Source organism: Mesoplodon mirus, assembly GCF_964341445.2.
Source record: "Mesoplodon mirus genome assembly, chromosome: 10".
In the NCBI taxonomy this organism is placed as follows: domain Eukaryota; kingdom Metazoa; phylum Chordata; class Mammalia; order Artiodactyla; family Ziphiidae; genus Mesoplodon; species Mesoplodon mirus.
This window is the reverse complement of record NC_138986.1, coordinates 1865450-1883882: the sequence shown is the minus strand read 5'-3', so window position 1 is coordinate 1883882 and position 18433 is coordinate 1865450. Positions and strand designations below refer to the sequence as shown.

The 18433-nt window shown below is 45.6% G+C and overlaps 1 protein-coding gene across 7 annotated transcripts in view; it reads left to right on the top strand.

Annotated features, from left to right (window-relative positions):
• Positions 1-18433, top strand: part of AFDN (afadin, adherens junction formation factor) — a 134551-nt gene that overhangs the window by 56016 nt on the left and 60102 nt on the right. For all 7 annotated transcript variants that reach the window (XM_082634310.1, XM_082634314.1, XM_082634311.1 and 4 more), the window contains exons 7-10: positions 6468-6579; positions 7730-7897; positions 14807-14901; positions 16152-16414. In XM_082634310.1, the coding sequence (XP_082490436.1) occupies positions 6468-6579; positions 7730-7897; positions 14807-14901; positions 16152-16414 (638 nt within the window). The remainder of the gene's footprint in view (positions 1-6467; positions 6580-7729; positions 7898-14806; positions 14902-16151; positions 16415-18433) is intronic.

Genomic DNA, 18433 nt, shown 5'->3' with positions numbered 1-18433 from the left:
GTGAAATTTTATGCCTCAGAGTTGAATTGGTGACACTAAGTAAAATCAAGCAGATTTTCTCTTCTAAGACAAACTTTTTGGAAAATTATTAACCTTTAAGTCAGTCACAAGTATATAATAACTTCTTTATAACCGTTATTTCTCTGTCAAAGTCTCATTGGAAGTAGTTTTTTTAAGAAGATATCCTTCTTTCTCTCATCTTAGCAATTGATTATTAAACAATGAAAGTGTGGTTACTTGTTTTAGTTCTTGCCCTCACTAAGATTATTGAGAAATAATTAAAGTACAATGTATTACATGTATTTAAAGTTTATAATACCATCAGTTTGGGCATCAGCACAATGAACGTTTCTTTCACCTTCAGAAGTTTCCTTATGCCTCTTTGTACTTTTGTGTTTCATTGTATGGATATGTCACACTTTGTTCATCCGTTTACCTGTTAGAATGTGTGTTGTTTCCAGTTGTCAGTTTTTGGCTCTTACAGTAAAACTGCTGTGAGCATACATGTGCAGGTCTTCTCATAGAAGTACTTGTTTTCTTGAGTAACTACTCAAGTGAATGGCTCCACAGGAGGCATATGTGTAGCTGTTAAAGAACTCCCTTTCCAACCTGCTTATACCATTTGCATCCGCATAGTCACGAGTGAGAGGTCCTGTTGCTCTGCCCTCACCCGGGCTTGGTTTGGTCAGTCATTTTCACTGTTAGGCATTCTCATGGGTGTCGTTGTATCTCATTGTGGAAGAAATTTGAGTTTCCCTGATTCTCTGTATACATGTCAAGTCCTACGTATGATACCTGTACTGTGAATATTTGTTTCCCAGTCTGTGGCTTGGCTTGTCTTTTCGTTTTTAAAATGCTATCTTTCAATAAGTAACAATATATATTAAAATGCTGTCCTTCAATGAGTAACAATGTATTAACTTTACTGATGTCCAACTTGTTAACGTTTTAGTGCTCTGTACTGTCTGTATGAGAATTCGCTTCCTCCAAGGCTGCAGACACTTTTACCTATATTTTATTTTAGAAGTTTTAATAGTTCTAGGTCTTACATTTGGGTCTGTGTGTTCCATTTCAAGGTAACATTTGTGTATGGTGTGAGATTAGGGTCGATGCTCATTTTTTTTCTGTACAGATACAGAAAAAAAGTCTTTATTTTCTCCCACTGAGTGCATTGGCACCTTTGTTGAAAATCAGTTGGCCATATATGTTTGGTTCTATTTCTGGAATCTCTTCTGTTTCATTTATATATCTTATATCTTTTCGCCAACACCAAACTGTTTTGATCACTGTGGATTTATGGTGAGTCTTAAAATCATATAAAGTCCCAATTTTGCTTTCTCCTTTTTCTTTTAAAAATGGCTTTGGTTATTCTAGGTTATTTGCATTTACAAATAAATTTTAGAATCAACTTATCAATTTCTACATAAAACCTGCTGGAGTTGTGACTGGGTTGGCACTGACTCTGTAGATGAATCAGAATCCTAACAGTGTTGAGTTTTCCAGGCTGTGGATAGAGTGAGTGGTCTTCTGTAAGCTCTCAGCAGCGCTTTCTAGTGTTGCTACAGAGAGAATTAAATAAAAGGCCTTGCTCGACTTTTATGGCTTCTTTCTTTTTGCTGAAAAGCTGAGACTTTGTATTCAGTTGGAAAAACCATTTGGTAGATGTGTAATTTTATGAATAAAGCCCAATTTTCATCTGAAAATAGATGAGAAAACATGTTTTTATTCCACTGAGATGACAATAAAGGAATAAAGCCCTGTGGGCGTGCATGAGAACAAAGGGAGTGAGTGAGGGGCCGGCAGAGCAGTTGTAGATGAGGCTCTGAAGAAGCGGGCCGGTTAGTATCTAAGCTGCTGGACCTGCGGAGGGGGCCAGCCGAGGGGGAGCGCGCAGCTGCCTGTATCCCAGCCCCTAGCAGACTCAGGCATGAGGGGCTCTAACATGTTCTGAGGCGGCATTGAAAACTGGGCTGAAAACAAATTGGGTGGAGAGTTTTTATAAGCAGTAGTAGCCTCCAGCAGACTGCCTTCCCATCCAGCTACTGCGTCGTCTCTCCATCCGAAGGCCAGAGTAAAACCGATGGGGGAGGAGGCCTTGGCTTTGGGAGTAACTGGCATAGCAGGGTCTTTACCACAAGCAGGAGGATGGAGGGGAAGTCTGTACCCAGAAGATTGAAGGATTCCTCCCAGAAGGCACTTTCTGGTCAGAGAAGAAAGATCTGTATGGAAACTGACCTTTGGACGTCTGGTCCAGCAGCCGTCCTCACCGTTACCGTCAGCTTTCCTGTGACTCGCTGTCAGTGTGAGTGGACGGCCCAGACTCAGTAGACATTTGCAAATGCCTTTAAAATGAAAGACAGACCAACACAGACAGATCAGAGAACCTGGAGATACAAGAGACAAAGCAGCTGGAAGTATGGGAAAGCTAAGAGACCCGGCGGCGGGCCAGATGGCGCATCCGGAGCACGTTGAGGAGAGGCGTGCGGGGGACTCCTGGGGATTGAAAAGCCCAGGTCAATAAGGGGGGGGGGCAGAATGGAGGGAGGAAAGGGCAAGTGGAGGAAATCTGCCAGAGGACAAAAAGAGAGGGGGTTGGGAATTTAGATGATCGGTGCAGAACATCTCAAAATTTAGCCCAAGGAGGACCAGGTAGAAAAAGCAACAGGAGATGGAGAGATAGAAGTTACCAAAGGAACAATGCTAGGCCATCTCCCAGGACTGAAGGATTTGAGTCTCTGGGTTGAAAAGGCCCACTAACTAATGGGACAGTTGCTTTGAAAAAGGCCCAAACCAGGGTGTAGTGAAAGTGCAGGAAACTAGAGAAAAAGACAGGCTAATGACAGCACAGAAGAAGATTCAGGGCTTGTATAAAGGGTTGGGGGACACAGTTGCACCAGTCACTTCAGCAGTAACCATGGACTCTGGAATTGAGTGAAGCAGTGCTTTCTGATGCAGAGGGAACTGAGTTCTAGTCCATACTCTCAGTCAAGCGTTGGGTGGGTGGAATAAAGACGTTTTAAGACACGCACGGCAAAAATTTACCACCCGCGCAGCCTTTCTCAGTAAGGTGCTGGAGGACATTCTCCAGCAAAATCATGGTGTAGGCCAAGAAAGAGAAAAACAGGGTATCGCAGAGCAGACTCTAGCACAGCAGAAGGTAGTCCCCGGCGACAGGGAAGGAGCGTCTGGGGGATCGCTGTGTGGCCATCCTCCGCAGCACCTGTTTCAGAGTGGAGGTGATGTCTGAGATTGAAAATATTCTTTAGAAGTACGGTGGTAAATATTAGTTATAACGTCAAAATAAACAAATAGCCAGTAAATTCCTGAGTGTATTTCTATAAAGACTTTTTTCCCCAGTGTTGTGTGTTATAGCAATAAACTAAATACTCATCACTTCAGGAATACGTTGAATACCTTGTCGTTATGAAACATTTTGAATTAGACCCAATATCAGTTGACTTAGACATACTTACATTTTATAAAATACCTTATTGTTGGAAAAACAGTCACCATACAATAAAACCAAGCAACAAAATTCTGTGTGTATGTATACGTGAGCACCAAGAAAGGTACATGCATGGGAAGGATACACACCAGCTTAACTACCTACATGAGGGGACGGAGAGGAACAGAAGGCTTTAAAATGTTACATGTGGGGCCTCCCTGGTGGCGCAGTGGTTGAGAGTCCGCCTGCCGATGCAGGGGACACGGGTTCGTGCCCCGGTCTGGGAGGATCCCATATGCCGCGGAGCGGCTGGGCCCGTGAGCCATGGCCGCTGGGCCTGCGCATCCGGAGCCTGTGCTCCGCAACGGGAGAGGCCACAACAGTGAGAGGCCCGCATACCGCAAAAAAAAAAAAAAAAAAAATGTTACATGTGATCAAACCATGCACCTTCTTATGTAAAAAAATGCATAATTATAGAAAGCACGATCAGGAAAATATACTTATAGAAAGCATGATCAGGAAAATACACTTATTATCTCACAGATTTTTCCCCCTCCTCCTTATGCTTTTCTGTATTTGAGTTTTTTACGTTGAGCCTGTGTTATTTAGAATCAGAAAGAAATAAAGCAAAGCTCATTTCATTGTAGGGTGGAGGAAGACAGACAGATGCTCATGAGTATTTGTTTTTTGCTGCGCCTTTTCTTTCTTTTGGTCTTATTAGGAAAGAGACTGAAAACCCGCCTTACTTTGGGGAGGGGCGGGGAGGGCGAGGTTGGGAGGCTAGGTCATCGGGATGACCACGCATTCTCTCTAAAGGGAAAGAACCTGAGATTCAGGCCACCCTGGGCGTTTTCCTCCTGCAGGTGAGTTTGAAACAGGGCGACCCTGTTGTCATGCTGGCTTCGTTGCTTTCCTGCTTGGGAGAAATAGCAATATGGAACAAGCATTAGTGTATGTATGGAAAATATATTTACACCTAAAGAATAATTGTGTCCATGGATTAATGGTAGATTTTGATACATGTTCCTCATAGTTTTGGTTAATGACTGCTGTAAAAAGCGTTCTTAGGATAAAACCAGTAAAACAGCGGTGTAAATAGGGTCTGCATTGCTAAACAGAGGGCTGACCCTTTTCCAGCTGGGTCCCTGTCAGGCTGTGAGCCCAAGGGCAGGAGCTTAGTTACCACTGCCGGACACTTGGGATTGCTCAAGTGTTCGCCAGGGGAATGTTCACTTTTAAGTGTATATAAATCTATTAAATAATTCTCAGTTCCGTAAAGGTTCATTTGATAGGATATGTGGTAGTGAACTTTATAACATTTTTTTCCTTTCTTTAATTTCTGCCGTATTTTTACTGATGAAAATCAGAAAGTGAAAGAACACCTTAATCAGGGTCATGAAGTCATTGGGCTTTTACTGACAGTCCCTTTTGCGATCATTTGATGATTTCTTTTGAGGGTCGCCTAGTTTTGGTTTTTGTTCTTCTCTGTTGCGCATTTTCTTTCGCAAGCTTTAGGCAGGATAAATTAGGAGTCGATCATTGTTTTAGCCTTGAGATAGAAATCCTTTGTTTCCTTGCCATCTCATCCATCATGTACTGTGTAGCTCTTTCTTATTCATTCATTCATCTATTCTATCTATTCGGTGAATTATTCAGTAAATATGTAGGTTCCTCATATTTGTTAGATGCTGTGCTGGGATAAGAGCTGCCTTCAAAAGAGGTTAGAGTAAAGGGAGACAGAGAGTCCGAGAAAGAAATACAGGCAAGGAGCTTGGCATTAGAACGGAGGTCAGAGGAGGCTCCCTGGAGGAGTTGTACTTGGGCTGAGAGGTGAGAGGGCACGCCAGCTAGACCCGAAAGCTGGGGACGGGCCTTTGAGGCACAAGGGATCGTGGAAGCATGAGATTTCGTGGCCCAGTCGAGAATTCGGAGAAGTTCTGTGTGACTGGATCTATGTGGATACGTGACAAAGACCGTGACTGAAGAGATGAGTGTGGGTCAGATGCTGAAGCAGTGTGTGTTCCAAGCCCACTGTACTGCATGTAATGCAAGACGCTGTGAGGAAAGGTTGGTTACTTTAGCATAAGGGTGTGTTGTAATAAACTTGTCTTTTTTTAGGGTAGTTTGCAGCAGTGCGGAGAGAAGTTTTACAGTTCTACGGAAGTCCAACCCATTTGGTATATGCACGTGATGATCTAATTGGGAGTAAGGTCTATTAGGGTAACATTATTACAGTAACTTCAGGTTGAAAATAATTTTCAGGTGCCAGTGACTGGCTTCTCCTATTTTCTGTGACCGTGTTTTGGTTGGCGTGAGCGGTGGGGCAGAAATCAGCAGGGCGTCGGAGACAGCCCTGGTCGCTGGTTCTGTTCTCTGTGTTACAGAGGGTGTTCTTGAGTGATTGAGAAAAATCGTTTGCTGTAAAAACATAGAATAAAGAGTAATACAGTGTTACAGATTTTTGAGTGTGGTGAGTGCAGTATCTTAAAGCATTTGTTGAATGAATGGCCCAGTAATACATGCAAATGATCTGATTAAAATTTAATCATAAAAACGAGTTTTCTACAAGAAAAAGAAAGCTAATCTCTTGTGTTGTTATGTGATGGTTATCCTAAAAGGTTACGTGTTAGATGAAACTGCCATATTGAAAAGTTTGGTTATGAAAGGTGGGTTCTGCAGTCACCTTTCCTGAAGTAATTAAGCACAGGTTGACTGTTGCGTGCAGTCTTTCCAAAAGAGAGTTTGTCAAAAAGCGGACTCAGGCTAGTATGGGCCGGGGAGCAGGGTGGAGAGCAGAGAAGCAGGTGAATGAAGACGGTCCAGGCGGCTGGCTAAGCTTTTCATTGGAAACTATTTTCCTTCACTTCTGTCAGTGTTTTTGAGAATTGTTTATTGTGTTGGACCAATTCAGTTCTATCTACAGTGACTTTTTTATTTCCTCAAAAACAATAAATTCTTTCTTTTAAATACCTGCTAATTCACTTTTTGGGTGTAGTCACAGTTCATTGTTATTCCCTCCTAGGTTATGCTTCCTCCTGGGGCCCAGCATTCTGATGAGAAAGCTGCTGAAGAGATTATCCTTGATGATGATGAGTGTCCTTTACAGATCTTCAGGGAGTGGCCGAATGACAGAGGTAAAGAGTAAACTTATTTGTCAAAGAATTACCTCTGTGATGCGTGACACTCCGACTTGAAATATTTGTCGTTTAACTTACCGGAAGGTGTAGGAGGGTGCGTGTGGCAGAGTCTTTTGAGGGTGGTTTGCTGTGCAGGTTTCTGCCCCCTTCTTGGACTTGCTGGGTGGTTCCTAGGGGGTCCCCGCATCCTGAGGGCCGCTCTCTGCTGGTGAGGCTAGTGGGAGACCTGGCCCAGACCGTTTTGTGGCAGCAGGGGTGCTGTGTCCTGAGGAAGCTGCACCTGAGCACTGTGTCAGGACGTGGGAGGTGCTCATCTGTCAGCAGCAGGATCCTTTCCCTGCTGACCAGACGGACTGGTGATGTTTGGACAGATTTGTTGTGATAGGGAAAATAGCCTTCAGCCCTAAATACCGTCTAGTAAGTTAGTCATTTCATATAATGAATCCAGACTTTTCACTATCCAAACGATTTTTCCTAATTACGTCAAAGCAGTGAGGGTTTAAAGGTATGTTTTTTATGAAATAGAGTTTTCTTGCTTTCAGATACACATCTTAAGCTACCTGTTGCTCAGTGGAGGGCCTTTGCATTAATAAAGACATAAAAACTGACTGCCAGTTAATCCTGTCATATTTGAATGTAGATTGCGAGTTTGAAACATACACTTGCTTAGTACCTTTTCTCAACAGTATAAAGTTAAACTTTATTAAAGTCAGATTGCTTTGAATTCTGAGTTAATTCAGTTGAATTAAATAAAATCAGGTTGACTAAGAATGTATGTGTATTTGTGTGCGCATGTGTTATTACATGTGTGTATGAATGTATTGATCATAGGGTTCTTTACCAATAGAAACATTCATTTGTTCTGAAACTGGAGTGTCGTCTTTCATGCATGTGATATGCTTGGGTAGGTGTTAATTTAAAATAATTTTGGGAAATTGCTTGCTAGAGTTTTCAAGAACACGTCAAGAGAGTAGTATTTCCTCTGTTGAGGGAAAGTGTAAATTGGGTAAGGTTTTGCCTAATTATTCCCTGGGAGATGTTATTAAATTACATTTTCTTGATAAATCTTTGAACAGTCGATTGCCAGTCAGCTGGCCGTCTACACTCACTTGAGTCTGGCTGATAATTTACAATGTTACTGTTCTAGGGATTTTAGTCTTTCAGCTGAAGAGGAGGCCACCAGACTACATCCCAAAGAAAAGCCAGAAGCACGTGGATGGGAAGCCCCTGCACGGAAAGGAGCGCGTTGATGGGTCTGGCTATGGCTCTGCCCTCCCGCCGGAGAAACTGCCCTACCTCGTAGAGCTGAGCCCAGGTGAGGGGTGTTACAGATGTACGTTCTCAGCTTTACAGTTTATTCTTTTTGATGAATGTTATTTAATTGGTCTTTCTTTTGACTGACAACCATTTTTTAAGATCATTTATTTAAAACAGTAACCATCATAAGATGGTATTTATTTAAAAAAAACCCTTAATTAAGGTTATAGGATATGTATATTCATATGTGTATGCATTAAAATATGTATATGCATTAAAAATAAACTTCACATGCACAGAAATGAATACTGAAAAACAAAATTTTAAATAGTGAATATAGAGAATTTAAGAAGTTTAAATGATTTACTCCCTTTTAAATTTTTTTTCCAAAATAACCCTGTAAAGTACTTAAACTACTAAAAATGACAAACTGAAATGTACTCCTCTTAGGACAGACTTCATAGAGGCAGGTGTGTGTGTATTTATCACACTGCTGCTTAATGTATGAACAATGTCAAAAGAATATCTGTAAATATAATTACATCTAAGAAGTCCACCTGTAAGAGGAGCGATATCTGCTTAGTTTTAAAATTATAATAGACTAAGTCTATGTTCATGTTAGCCTTCTAAATATTTCGTTTGTTGAGCTCTCTTAAGCTAAAGCTGCTGTTATAACTTAGCCATCAGGTAGAGAAATACATTGACATTCTTAAGGAAATGTTTTATACACACACATCCTATGTAGTGTACATACTTGTATGCATATTTAATATATGTGTGACACGTTTGTTTACCATTCAGCTGAACTGTATCATTTCTTATTTATTTGGTTAAAATGATGGTATGTGACCTTTATTGTAAAATGCTGTGAAGAACAGAGTATTGTCCCTCCCACCCAGAACTGCTTTTTAAATAAAGCTCAGTAAGTAATTACAGAAAAAGTTAGCTAAAAACAAACTGGTTATGTAGATAATCTGTGGTTCCTTGGCCGGGAATTATGTTTTTCTCTTTGATTCTTGAGTATTTATTTTTGTTTACAAGATTATAACTAACTAATGATTAGATGTGGTACTTGTGGTCCAGTGGTCTCCGTGGCACAACTGGGTTGTGTTCTATTGATAGAGGGAAAATGCTGTTGTTTTGACTGATACTCCATAATTAGTAGTCCGTGGCCGTGTGCTGCATGTAGTAGTTTTTATGCTTAATTATGTTTGAAGGTTTTTTTTAATTGATTAGCTGTTTGTGAGGAAGATGTGAGTGTTGCCTTGTCTCTCAGTTCTCCGGCTGAAAAGTTCATGAAACTTTGGTTTCTCACAGTGGTTTGCAGACATGATTCGTGGTGAGGGTTTGGTGCTCAGTGGTCCGAGGCAGTGAACGGCAGCTGGAAGACAGCCATTTGTTTTTGAACTTAGAAGTTTCTAGGATCTTTGGGCATTGGGTCTGCCATTCAAGATTTTGCATTACGTGCTAGAAGCTAATAATGATTGTTTTCTCCCAAACTGAAATTTTTGAAAATAGGAGTATTAACCCAGAGAAAGTTGATAAATAGCAACTGACATAGGATAATTTTCAAATGAATAGTGGAAAGTTGACTTGGGTGGGTAGCAGAGACAGGATGAGAATTCATCCATTTATTTATTTGACAAGTACTTATTGAATGCTTACTGTGTGTCAGACACTGTTCTGGACCTTGGAGATAGAAGAACACCAGCAAAACAGATTAAACCCTGTGACCTTGGGAACTTATATTCTAGTGAGACCTGGTGTTTTGATTGCTTATTTCATCCTTACGGTCTCCCGGGTAATAAAACCTATAGAAATTTTTTGTCGGTGTAAGAAACTGATGGATCCGAGATAAATGCTAGCTGTGTCCTACTTGTCACCAAGTATTGGCAACAGCATCTATCAGATGCTTGTTAAAACACGGCTTCCTTCACGGCCCTCTGCTACTTTAGTCAGCGTTTACCGAGCTGCTGCTTTAGGCTGCACAGTAGGTACATAGGTGACTCAGGTGGCTTCCAGAGAGACTCGTGGTCCGAATAGCTGGGCAGCCGGGGCCCCTGTCAGTCTGACGCGCCCGAGTGCTTGGGCTGCCTGCTGCAGAGCTGCAGCCAATCCGCAGGTGCCTGAAGTTCAGCTCCGCGCCACACTCGCAGGTGAGGGGGAGGAGGCCTGGATGCCGGCCGGGGTCTGTCTCACTCCAGGGCTGTTCTCTTCACCAGGTCACGCTGTCTTCTTAAGGTGTCGTTGCTGACCGAGCCCAGTCAGCACGCGGAGTGAAATGGACTTAGTTTCCCTGTGTTCGTGGATGCTGACTTGTTACTAACGACCGTTTCCCTGGACACGTTGTCAGCCAAGCACGTGTCCTCGGGGTTGGGCCGAGGTCCTGTAGGTGTCGCTGGAGGCTTTTGAGATGTGGGCGGGCGCTTCCACTGTCTTTTGGAGGGACGGGGGTAGGGGGTAGAAGTCGTTTTGTCCCTTGCTCTGGGTTGGGCTGTGCTCCTCAGGGAAGGAGCGGGTGGGGCTCCCCGTGATGGACTGACGGCCACTCCCCTGCTGCTCCGGGACTCCCTGTCAACTCAGTGTCCCCTCAGCAGTCTGCCCACGCCGCGCGGAGCACGGCTGCCGTGTCCTCCAGCCCAGGGCTGGGGCGGGACGTGCCTTTCCCCCTGGACGGTCGCCTCCCTGCAGCTCACCCTCTCCTCCTCTCCCCTGCACGCGTCTGCATGGCCTCCGTCCGCCGCTGCCGCCGTCACCTGGGTCCTGCGCGTGTGTGGTAACCTCAGGGAGAAGGGGTCGCCTTGCCTGCCCCGGCTGGCGCGCTTCCAAAGGGGGTGCTGCGCTTCCTGCTACCGGCTCATCTCGGGCACGAACAACCTCACGAGCAGAACAGCGGTAACTGACCAAATGCTGGATGTGTCGGCTTTTCAATTAATATAAATAACTTTTCTTAAGAGTTTAATGTACCTTCATTTTATCCCTATCTGGTTAGTTCTTCCCTATCCAGAATTCATTTCATTTAATAGCAGCTTATTTTGCAGAAATGTCCAGTGTCTTTGTTCAGGCTACGTTTTAAGTGAGAATTTGGACTAAAGGAGGGAGAGAGCTGTTTTCCTGTCCTTCGACCCCGTGCGCCCCCAGGAGGAAGAGGGGGAGACACAGGGGAGGAGGAGGTGCGGGGGGGAGGGGGGAGGACAGAGGAGAAATGGGGGTGGTGGGTGGGGGAGGGAGCGCCGATCGGGGCCACGTGTCCGGTGACCCCAGGAGGCTGAGGAGGAAGAGGCCGCCACCCACTTGGTGCCGCTCGGGTCTGTATCTTTCTCGAGAGGCGCTCGCTGCCATCGTGGGCGGGTTTAGGGTGTCCTTGGCCTCTGCTTGCTCTCCTGCTTGAGATTCATTTCTGGCTGGCAGAGCTGGACCTTCTTACTTGGAATTTGTTTCTCAGATTTTGTGCCTTAGAGTCTGTCATCTTAAATAGTACATGGAAATACTTCCTTTGTCTGTTTTTATATTTCAAGTGTCATTTTTTACATGTCGATGTAACAATCAAAACTTTCTCGTATATAAAGTTTACTCAGCCTTTCGGCATCTTATATCGGTTTGTTGAATTTTCTCCAAACTGATCATACAGGTTTTCATTGGATATTAACCAAACTTGGAGTTTTAGTTTTTTGTTCTTTTAAAGAAAAATGGAAACAAGGGATATTTAGTACCTATTTTGATATAATACATAAAGTAGAGTCTAAGACAAGTTTCTGTTGTTATTTTATTCCTGAAAAGGATTCCTTAATGTTTTCACGTGTTGGTTACTTTCATACTGTAAAAGAATGGAGCAAATAGAGAGATAAATACGTTTCCTTTTTTACCTGGTACGTACCGAAAACAGTTTCTTCCCTGTTGTACTGGTTTGCTAAAACGTAAGCGAACGTAAGCTCTCTGGGGGCCAGGACGTGAGCTCACTCTCTCACCGCAAACCTCTGGCGTCAGCGCAGCGCCTGGGACACGGAAGCACTGGTCAGCGCTCCTTAAACGCGTGAGTCCCCGCCCTCCGTTCACAAGCGGGCGGCAAAGAGACGCCCCAGGCCCTCGTCCACCCAGCTGCCCAGAGGCAGAAGCAGGCCTGGATGTGTGGACATGCTGTGCAGTGACACCAAAAGCGCCCTGAAAAACATTCTCAGGCTTTGCTCAGAGTGGTCTATTTTAAGTGCGTCCCAAATGTTGGACATTTGACTGGATGTTGCGTATTCCGTTTGGTAACCCGAAATAGTATTCTAACGCTTGTGCCAACCAGGAGAAAGAAGAACACGAGTATCAGCTTGTTTAATTATATACGCATAAAATAGGTTCTGAAGATTTGCTTCCGGGTTGGGGAGGACTAGGCAGGGGGCGGGTGGGGAAGGGTACGGTTCACCACGTCCTTTTTGTGCCTTTCAAATTTTGCGCCATGTGAATGTGTTACGTATTTTTAAGGCAAAAGTATAAAATGTTTCTAAAAAGCATTTAAAGCCTCTGGAAGAAGCACTCGTCTGTGTGGCGGGGTTACTTCGGAAGATTTATCTCCGCCTTCAGAGGCGCTCCGGGTCTGTCGTAGCTCTCACGTGAGGAGAAATGTGCTCCGGCACTTGAGCCAGAAATAGAGCATTCGTAGAATCCCTGTTGCGGAAGGGGATAAAATTTTAAGATTTTTGTTTTAAGCCACAGTTTCACACGTTTGTTACTGCCTGTGAGATGACTGTGCTTTTACCAAGGAGGGGCCTTGGATCTACAAGAAGCTGTCAGTTACACTGTGAGCGTTACTTGCCTCCGTTTCTGTTTTCTGCCCGAGGTCCCAGAATTCCACTTTATCTACGACATGAGTGGCCACCGTTTAGGTTATTCAGGATATACCTGTAAAGGTATCTTTGTTTTCTGTTATTACTGTGAAGCAGAAAGAAGGAAGGGATTGGGAAGGTTTATTTCTGATCCGTCTGTCGATAGATTTCTGTTACAGTGAAAGGAGAGACTGAGAAAGTTTGTGTCTCTCCCTTTCTTTTTATATTTCTAAATTTGTGGATGTAAATGTTGATGCAGAAAAGTATATAATGCCCATTTGTTAGCTCACAGGGTACCCTTCAGAAGCATACAAAATTCAGAAGAAAGCGAATGTGGATTTTTCTTTCACCCCTAAACAGACATATTGTTCATGTTCTTCTGCTTTTTTAAACATTGTAATTGAAACGGTTGTTCTTGATCACTGATTTGCTTCTTTTGCTTTCTTGATAATTCATTTGTATAATTCTGTGCCAGACCGTATCACATTATTCTGTTTTCCGCATTTTAGTTAATAATTCTTCACTGTTAATACACTAACGCTTTCTTGAGCGCACGCTGTACTGAGTACCAGGTGTAGAGAGATTGTTTTAAAGACCTAGCCGCCTGGGAGCTCAGGGGTGGGAGAGGTGAGGAAGCAGAAACCCTCATCAGACATGGTCAGTGGGGTTGAGACGAAGTGGTTCACGGTGCCGTGGATGCCGGAGAGAATGCTTCTTGACAAGGACCGTCCTTAGGGCTGCCTGTAAAGCCAGCAGGATGATAAGCATCCCTCAGGGATTTGGGCTCAGCAGGTCTAGATGGGAACTGGTCCTGTCCAGGGAAAGCCCCACGTGACTCTGAGGCCCTGTTTTGGATCAGTACTTGGAGTTGAAATAAAGTTGTTTAAATGAGGCTTCAGCTGCCACCAAATCTGATGAGGATGTGCTGTGAAGCAACACAGACATGGAACCCGGTTTTTAGTGCCTGTGAGACGTGGTGTCTCTCGAATGCTGCTTCAGTCTCGTCTTACCTTCACCCAGATCTCAGAGATTGCTGAAAGTTTGTCGTTAGCGTGTTATCTTGTGCACTCTCAAATTAGCAACCGTTCTAACAGCTTGCACACCCATGTTCCTGGTGTCTTTGGTCTGTGAGAGTTGAGACCACACCACACTAAGATTTTAGCAGTCTGCACTCTGTGTACAATGCAGTGTTTGCACTCCCGATCCTGGGGCCTAGAGGTTTTAACTGCGGCTCCTCGGTGAGTGATTCTGAAGCTGCTGAGGCTCTGGGGCAGCGGGGGCCTGCACAGCACGGGCACAGCAAGGCTGCTGCTGTCACGGCCCTGGGACCGTGTCCTGGCGCGTGGATGCCGAGGCCCCTGTCCCCCTGCACGATAGCGCTGAGATCAGAATGACCCTCTGTGTTAGGTGGGGTGGGTTAGCAGGTGAGGAGGGGAGGCGCACATCCGGGGGTCAGTGGGCAGGGGGTCGCGTCTCTTGTGGTCCCCCAAAGCCAGCCCATCAGAGAAAGTGATGCACAGGCAAGGGAAACATCTCAGCAGTTCCCGGAAGTATAAAATGACAGAAATAAAAACCCAGTCTCTCCTCTTGTCCTCCACCGCAGTTCCACTCCGTGGAGGTGAGCACTGTTCACGGCAGTTCTTACTGGAACTTCATGCCAGTGGTGGCTGTCAGAATCACGTGGGGACACGGGCTGGGGCCTCACCCCTGGGGTCGGTCTGGTCCAGAGGCTCCGGGGTGAGCTGGGGGGTCACACTCCTTCCATCGGAGGTTCCGCTGCGCCCCGGCAGTCTGTGAGGAGGTCCAGTCTGGAAGGAGGGTCTCCCTGTCTTCTTTAGAATCAGACACAAGTCCAGGACCGTGTGGTGGGGAAACATTTTTTTATGTGATAAGAAAACATCGGTATGAATGACGGCGTTAGTACCTTGAACTATATTTTAAACAGAAGCTGATGTGCTTATGTCTTACTTTGAATTTTGTGTGTTCAGTTACTTAAGTTGCATGAATAAATTTGGGGAGTTCTTTGAATAGAAATCCTGAGGATTGAGAACAGTGGTGTTGCTTCACAGATAACCTGCTGTTTGCTTGCTTGTTTAAAATAACACGATGAGCACCTTCGACTTGGCTAGTGAAGCCCTGTCCTTCTCTCGTCGCAGATGGTTCCGACTCCAGAGACAAGCCGAAGCTCTACCGCCTTCAGCTGAGCGTCACTGAGGTCGGGACAGAGAAGTTCGACGACGGCTCCATCCAGGTGCGTGTCCTGCTGCCGCTCCGCCGCTTCGGGGGGTCAGAGGGCAGCGTGCGGGCCTGCGCGCTGTGGGTGAGTGGAAGGGAGTGAAAGCCGTTGTACTTTAACGTAAGCAGCTTGCTTGCTCTGGGTCACTTCTCTCTGCTTCATTGTGAACAGAGCAGAGTGTGAGTTTCTGTCCCACTCCACCCCCAGACCTCCAGGGCTGTTTGCTTTTCTCCAAAAGATGGTGATGGTTTTATAGGTTGTTTCCAGATTACAAGATTAAGGGGGGTAACGTACGTGGAAGTGCCTGTCACTGGGTCGCACACACGCAGTAGGAGGCGTTCAGTGAAGTGTACTTAAAATGTTACCTGAGCCGCAGTGCTCGGGCTGGATTAGAACAGAGCTTAGCATGTCTGTGCGTTGGGAAGGGCAGGGCTGCTCACTTCCTGGGGCTTGAGCGTGGGCAGATGTCCCTTTCTCTGTATTCTCACTTCTCAGTTAGGGAATGAGGGGCCCGATTACTAATGTCATTTTCAGTTCTAACCCCATCCTCAGCACAGCAGTAAAACAGGTGAACAGGGATTTGTAGCCCTGATGATCTGTGTAGATTTACCCATTAATTGTCTAATATTCAAGATGACCACATTTTTTAAAATAAATTTATTTATTTTATTTATTTATTTTTGGCTGCGTTGGGTCATCTTTGCTGCACGCGGGCTTTTCTCTAGTTGCGGTGAGCGGGGGCTACCCTTGTTGTGGTGTGTGGGCTTCTCAGTGCAGTAGCTTCTCTTGTTGCGCAGCACGGGCTCTAGGCTCGTGGGCTTCAGTAGTTGTGACACGTGGGCTCAGTAGTTGTGGCACATGGGCTCAGTAGTTGTGACTCACGGGCTCTAGAGCGCAGGCTCAGTAGTTGTGGCTCTCGGGCTTAGTTGTTCCGCGGCATGTGGGATCTTCCCGGGCCAGGGCTCGAATCCGTGACCCCTGCACTGGCAGGCGGATTCTTAACCACTGAGCCACCAGGGAAGCCCCCATATGCTTTTAAATGCAGAGTTATGGTACCCCTTAAATCAAGCTGCTGGGTGGTGAAAATATTCAGTTATTTTGACAGTGTTTAATTAATAAATTAAGGGGAAATTCCCTGAAAGCACCAAAAATCCAGAGTTTATTCGATTATATTTATCATAAAAGGGGGACTTAGTCTTAAAATTCAGTTTTTAAATCCTCTGTACTTGATGATGGAAGTTCCTTTGATTTTCCTTTCTTTTTAGTTGTTTGGTTCAGGAATTGAGCCCCATCACTGTGACCTCACAAACATGGATGGAGTGGTCACGGTCACGCCGAGAAGCATGGATGCCGAGACCTACGTGGACGGGCAGCGCATATCGGAGACGATGATGCTGCACAGCGGGATGAAGGTGCAGTTTGGGGTGTCCCATGTGTTTAAGTTCGTGGACCCCAGCCAGGACCACGCTCTGCCCAAGAGATCCGTGGATGGAGGCCTGATGGCGAAGGGTCCCAGACAAAGGCCTGGGTAAGGAGCATCCATCACCTTTAAGAATCCCAGAGTGTTGTGATCATGCTGAAAATGAAATGAATTAGCCATAGATTATGTGTTTTATTGTCTTTTAATTTTTAAAAATTCAAAGTTTGTGGTTTGTGGTTCAGGTTCTTGTTGATTTGGGTTGGTTTCAGAGAAGAAGAAGAAGAAAGAAAGGTCTTGACTTTGTCTTGAAATTGGAAGTTGTGGCTGGGTTTTAAATTATTTTTAAGTTTTGTTTTTTAGCTGATACTCTTTTTAAAATAAATTTATTTATTTATTTTTGGCTGCGTTGGGTCTTCGTTGCTGCACACGGGTTTTCTCTAGTTGCCGCGAGTGGGGGCTACTCTTCGTTGCGGTGCGTGGTCTTCTCACTGCGGTAGCTTCTCTTGTTAAGGAGCATGGGCTCCAGGTGTGCGGGCTTCAGTAGTTATGGCACGCAGGCTCAGTAGTTGTGGCTCGCGGGCTCTAGAGCACAGGCTCACGAGCTGTGGCTCATGGGCTTAGCTGCTCCGCGGCACGTGGGGTCTTCCCGGACCAGGGCAGGTCTCGAACTCGTGTCCCCTGCATTGGCAGGCGGATTCTTAACCACTGCGCCACCAGGGAAGCCCTAGCTGATACTTTAAACCAACTTTATTGGAATTACGGTGTTCTGCGTAATGAGCCTTACATCCCCGCGGTGTCTTTGTTGAGGTGTACCTTCTCTATTGCCAGCAGCGTGCAACGCATTGTTCTTTGTTAAGGGATTCAAGGTATTTGGCTCCACCTAGTGTCTGTCTGAGGACTTGCAACGTGGGCCCGTTGCTGGAAAAGGAAACTCCTTACCGTCTGGGAAAACTTCTCTGAGGGGGAGGGAATAAGACTTCTTTTTTGATAGTAACATTTTTTTCATGAATATACTGCCCAGTGACTTTATGACCCATTTTACAGGTTGATGGGGTGTGGATCTTGGGAAGACAGGGGCAGTAGCTTCTCCCCCGCCCTGTTGAGAGCACAGATGTAGCATCCTGCTGGTGGTCCCCTCCTCGTTCCTGTGCCTTGGTTTCCTGCGTGACCGGCCTCTGGTTAACCGCTCAGAGCCTCCACCTGGGGCCACGTGGGGATCGTCCCCGTTCCCTCGTGCTGGCCCTTTGCTAGCTCCCTGTGGGCACTAGGAGTTACCCTGATGGCTGCTGCCAGGCTGTTGAGGACGTCTTGGCCTCTCTCCTCACCGTGTCCACATTGAATCCTGGCGGTGGAGAAGGGTGAAGGGTGTCGTGGTTGGTGCAGATAAGACGTAACAGCGCTCCCAGGCGGACGCTCTGTGGTTCGCACACGTTCGCGTCAGCAGGGTGGGTGTAGGGACTGCCGTGCGGGCGTGGGAATCCGACGCCTTCAGTGCCAGGGTTCAGCAAGTGACTGCGCTCTGAGTCCCCGAGAGAACCGGCGTGGGTCTGTACTTCACAGGAAGATCCCTGTCTCCAGCTTTAAACTGGACGCTCGTATGATAAACCCATCCTTCCCTACTGTGTCTGGCAGGACCAGGTTTTTAAAATTCCTTTCTTCAAGGTTGTCTTTGTTTACCAGCCGTCTCCCCGTTTCCTGTCTCTTGTCATGACCTTCCCACTGGCTGTTCTCTTCAGCAGATGGTCTTGCTCAAACGGTTTCCATGTTAATTAGCAGCTTTCCTTCGCCCCGTTTCTTCCTCTCAGCACCAGACGCCTGGACAGGGTAAAGCCCGCCTGCTTAGTAGCCTCACACTTATTCCTCGGAAGTTCCTCCAGAGAACGTACCGCGTGAGCGGTTCTCCTGGTGTGTTGTGTATCGTCTGTCAGCAGTGCCTACGATTACTGCCTCTTATCCGCAACTGGGCTTTACTTCGAGGTTTTATATCATATTTATTTGGATGGCGTTGGTGGCGTTGCTGTCCTAAGCACAGTTCTACAAACGGTCTCTGTCCCACTCTTGCAGTTGGCGCTTCAGTTTTGTGGGCGATGTTTTTCTGTGTGAGCACATCCGTCTCCTACTGCTTTT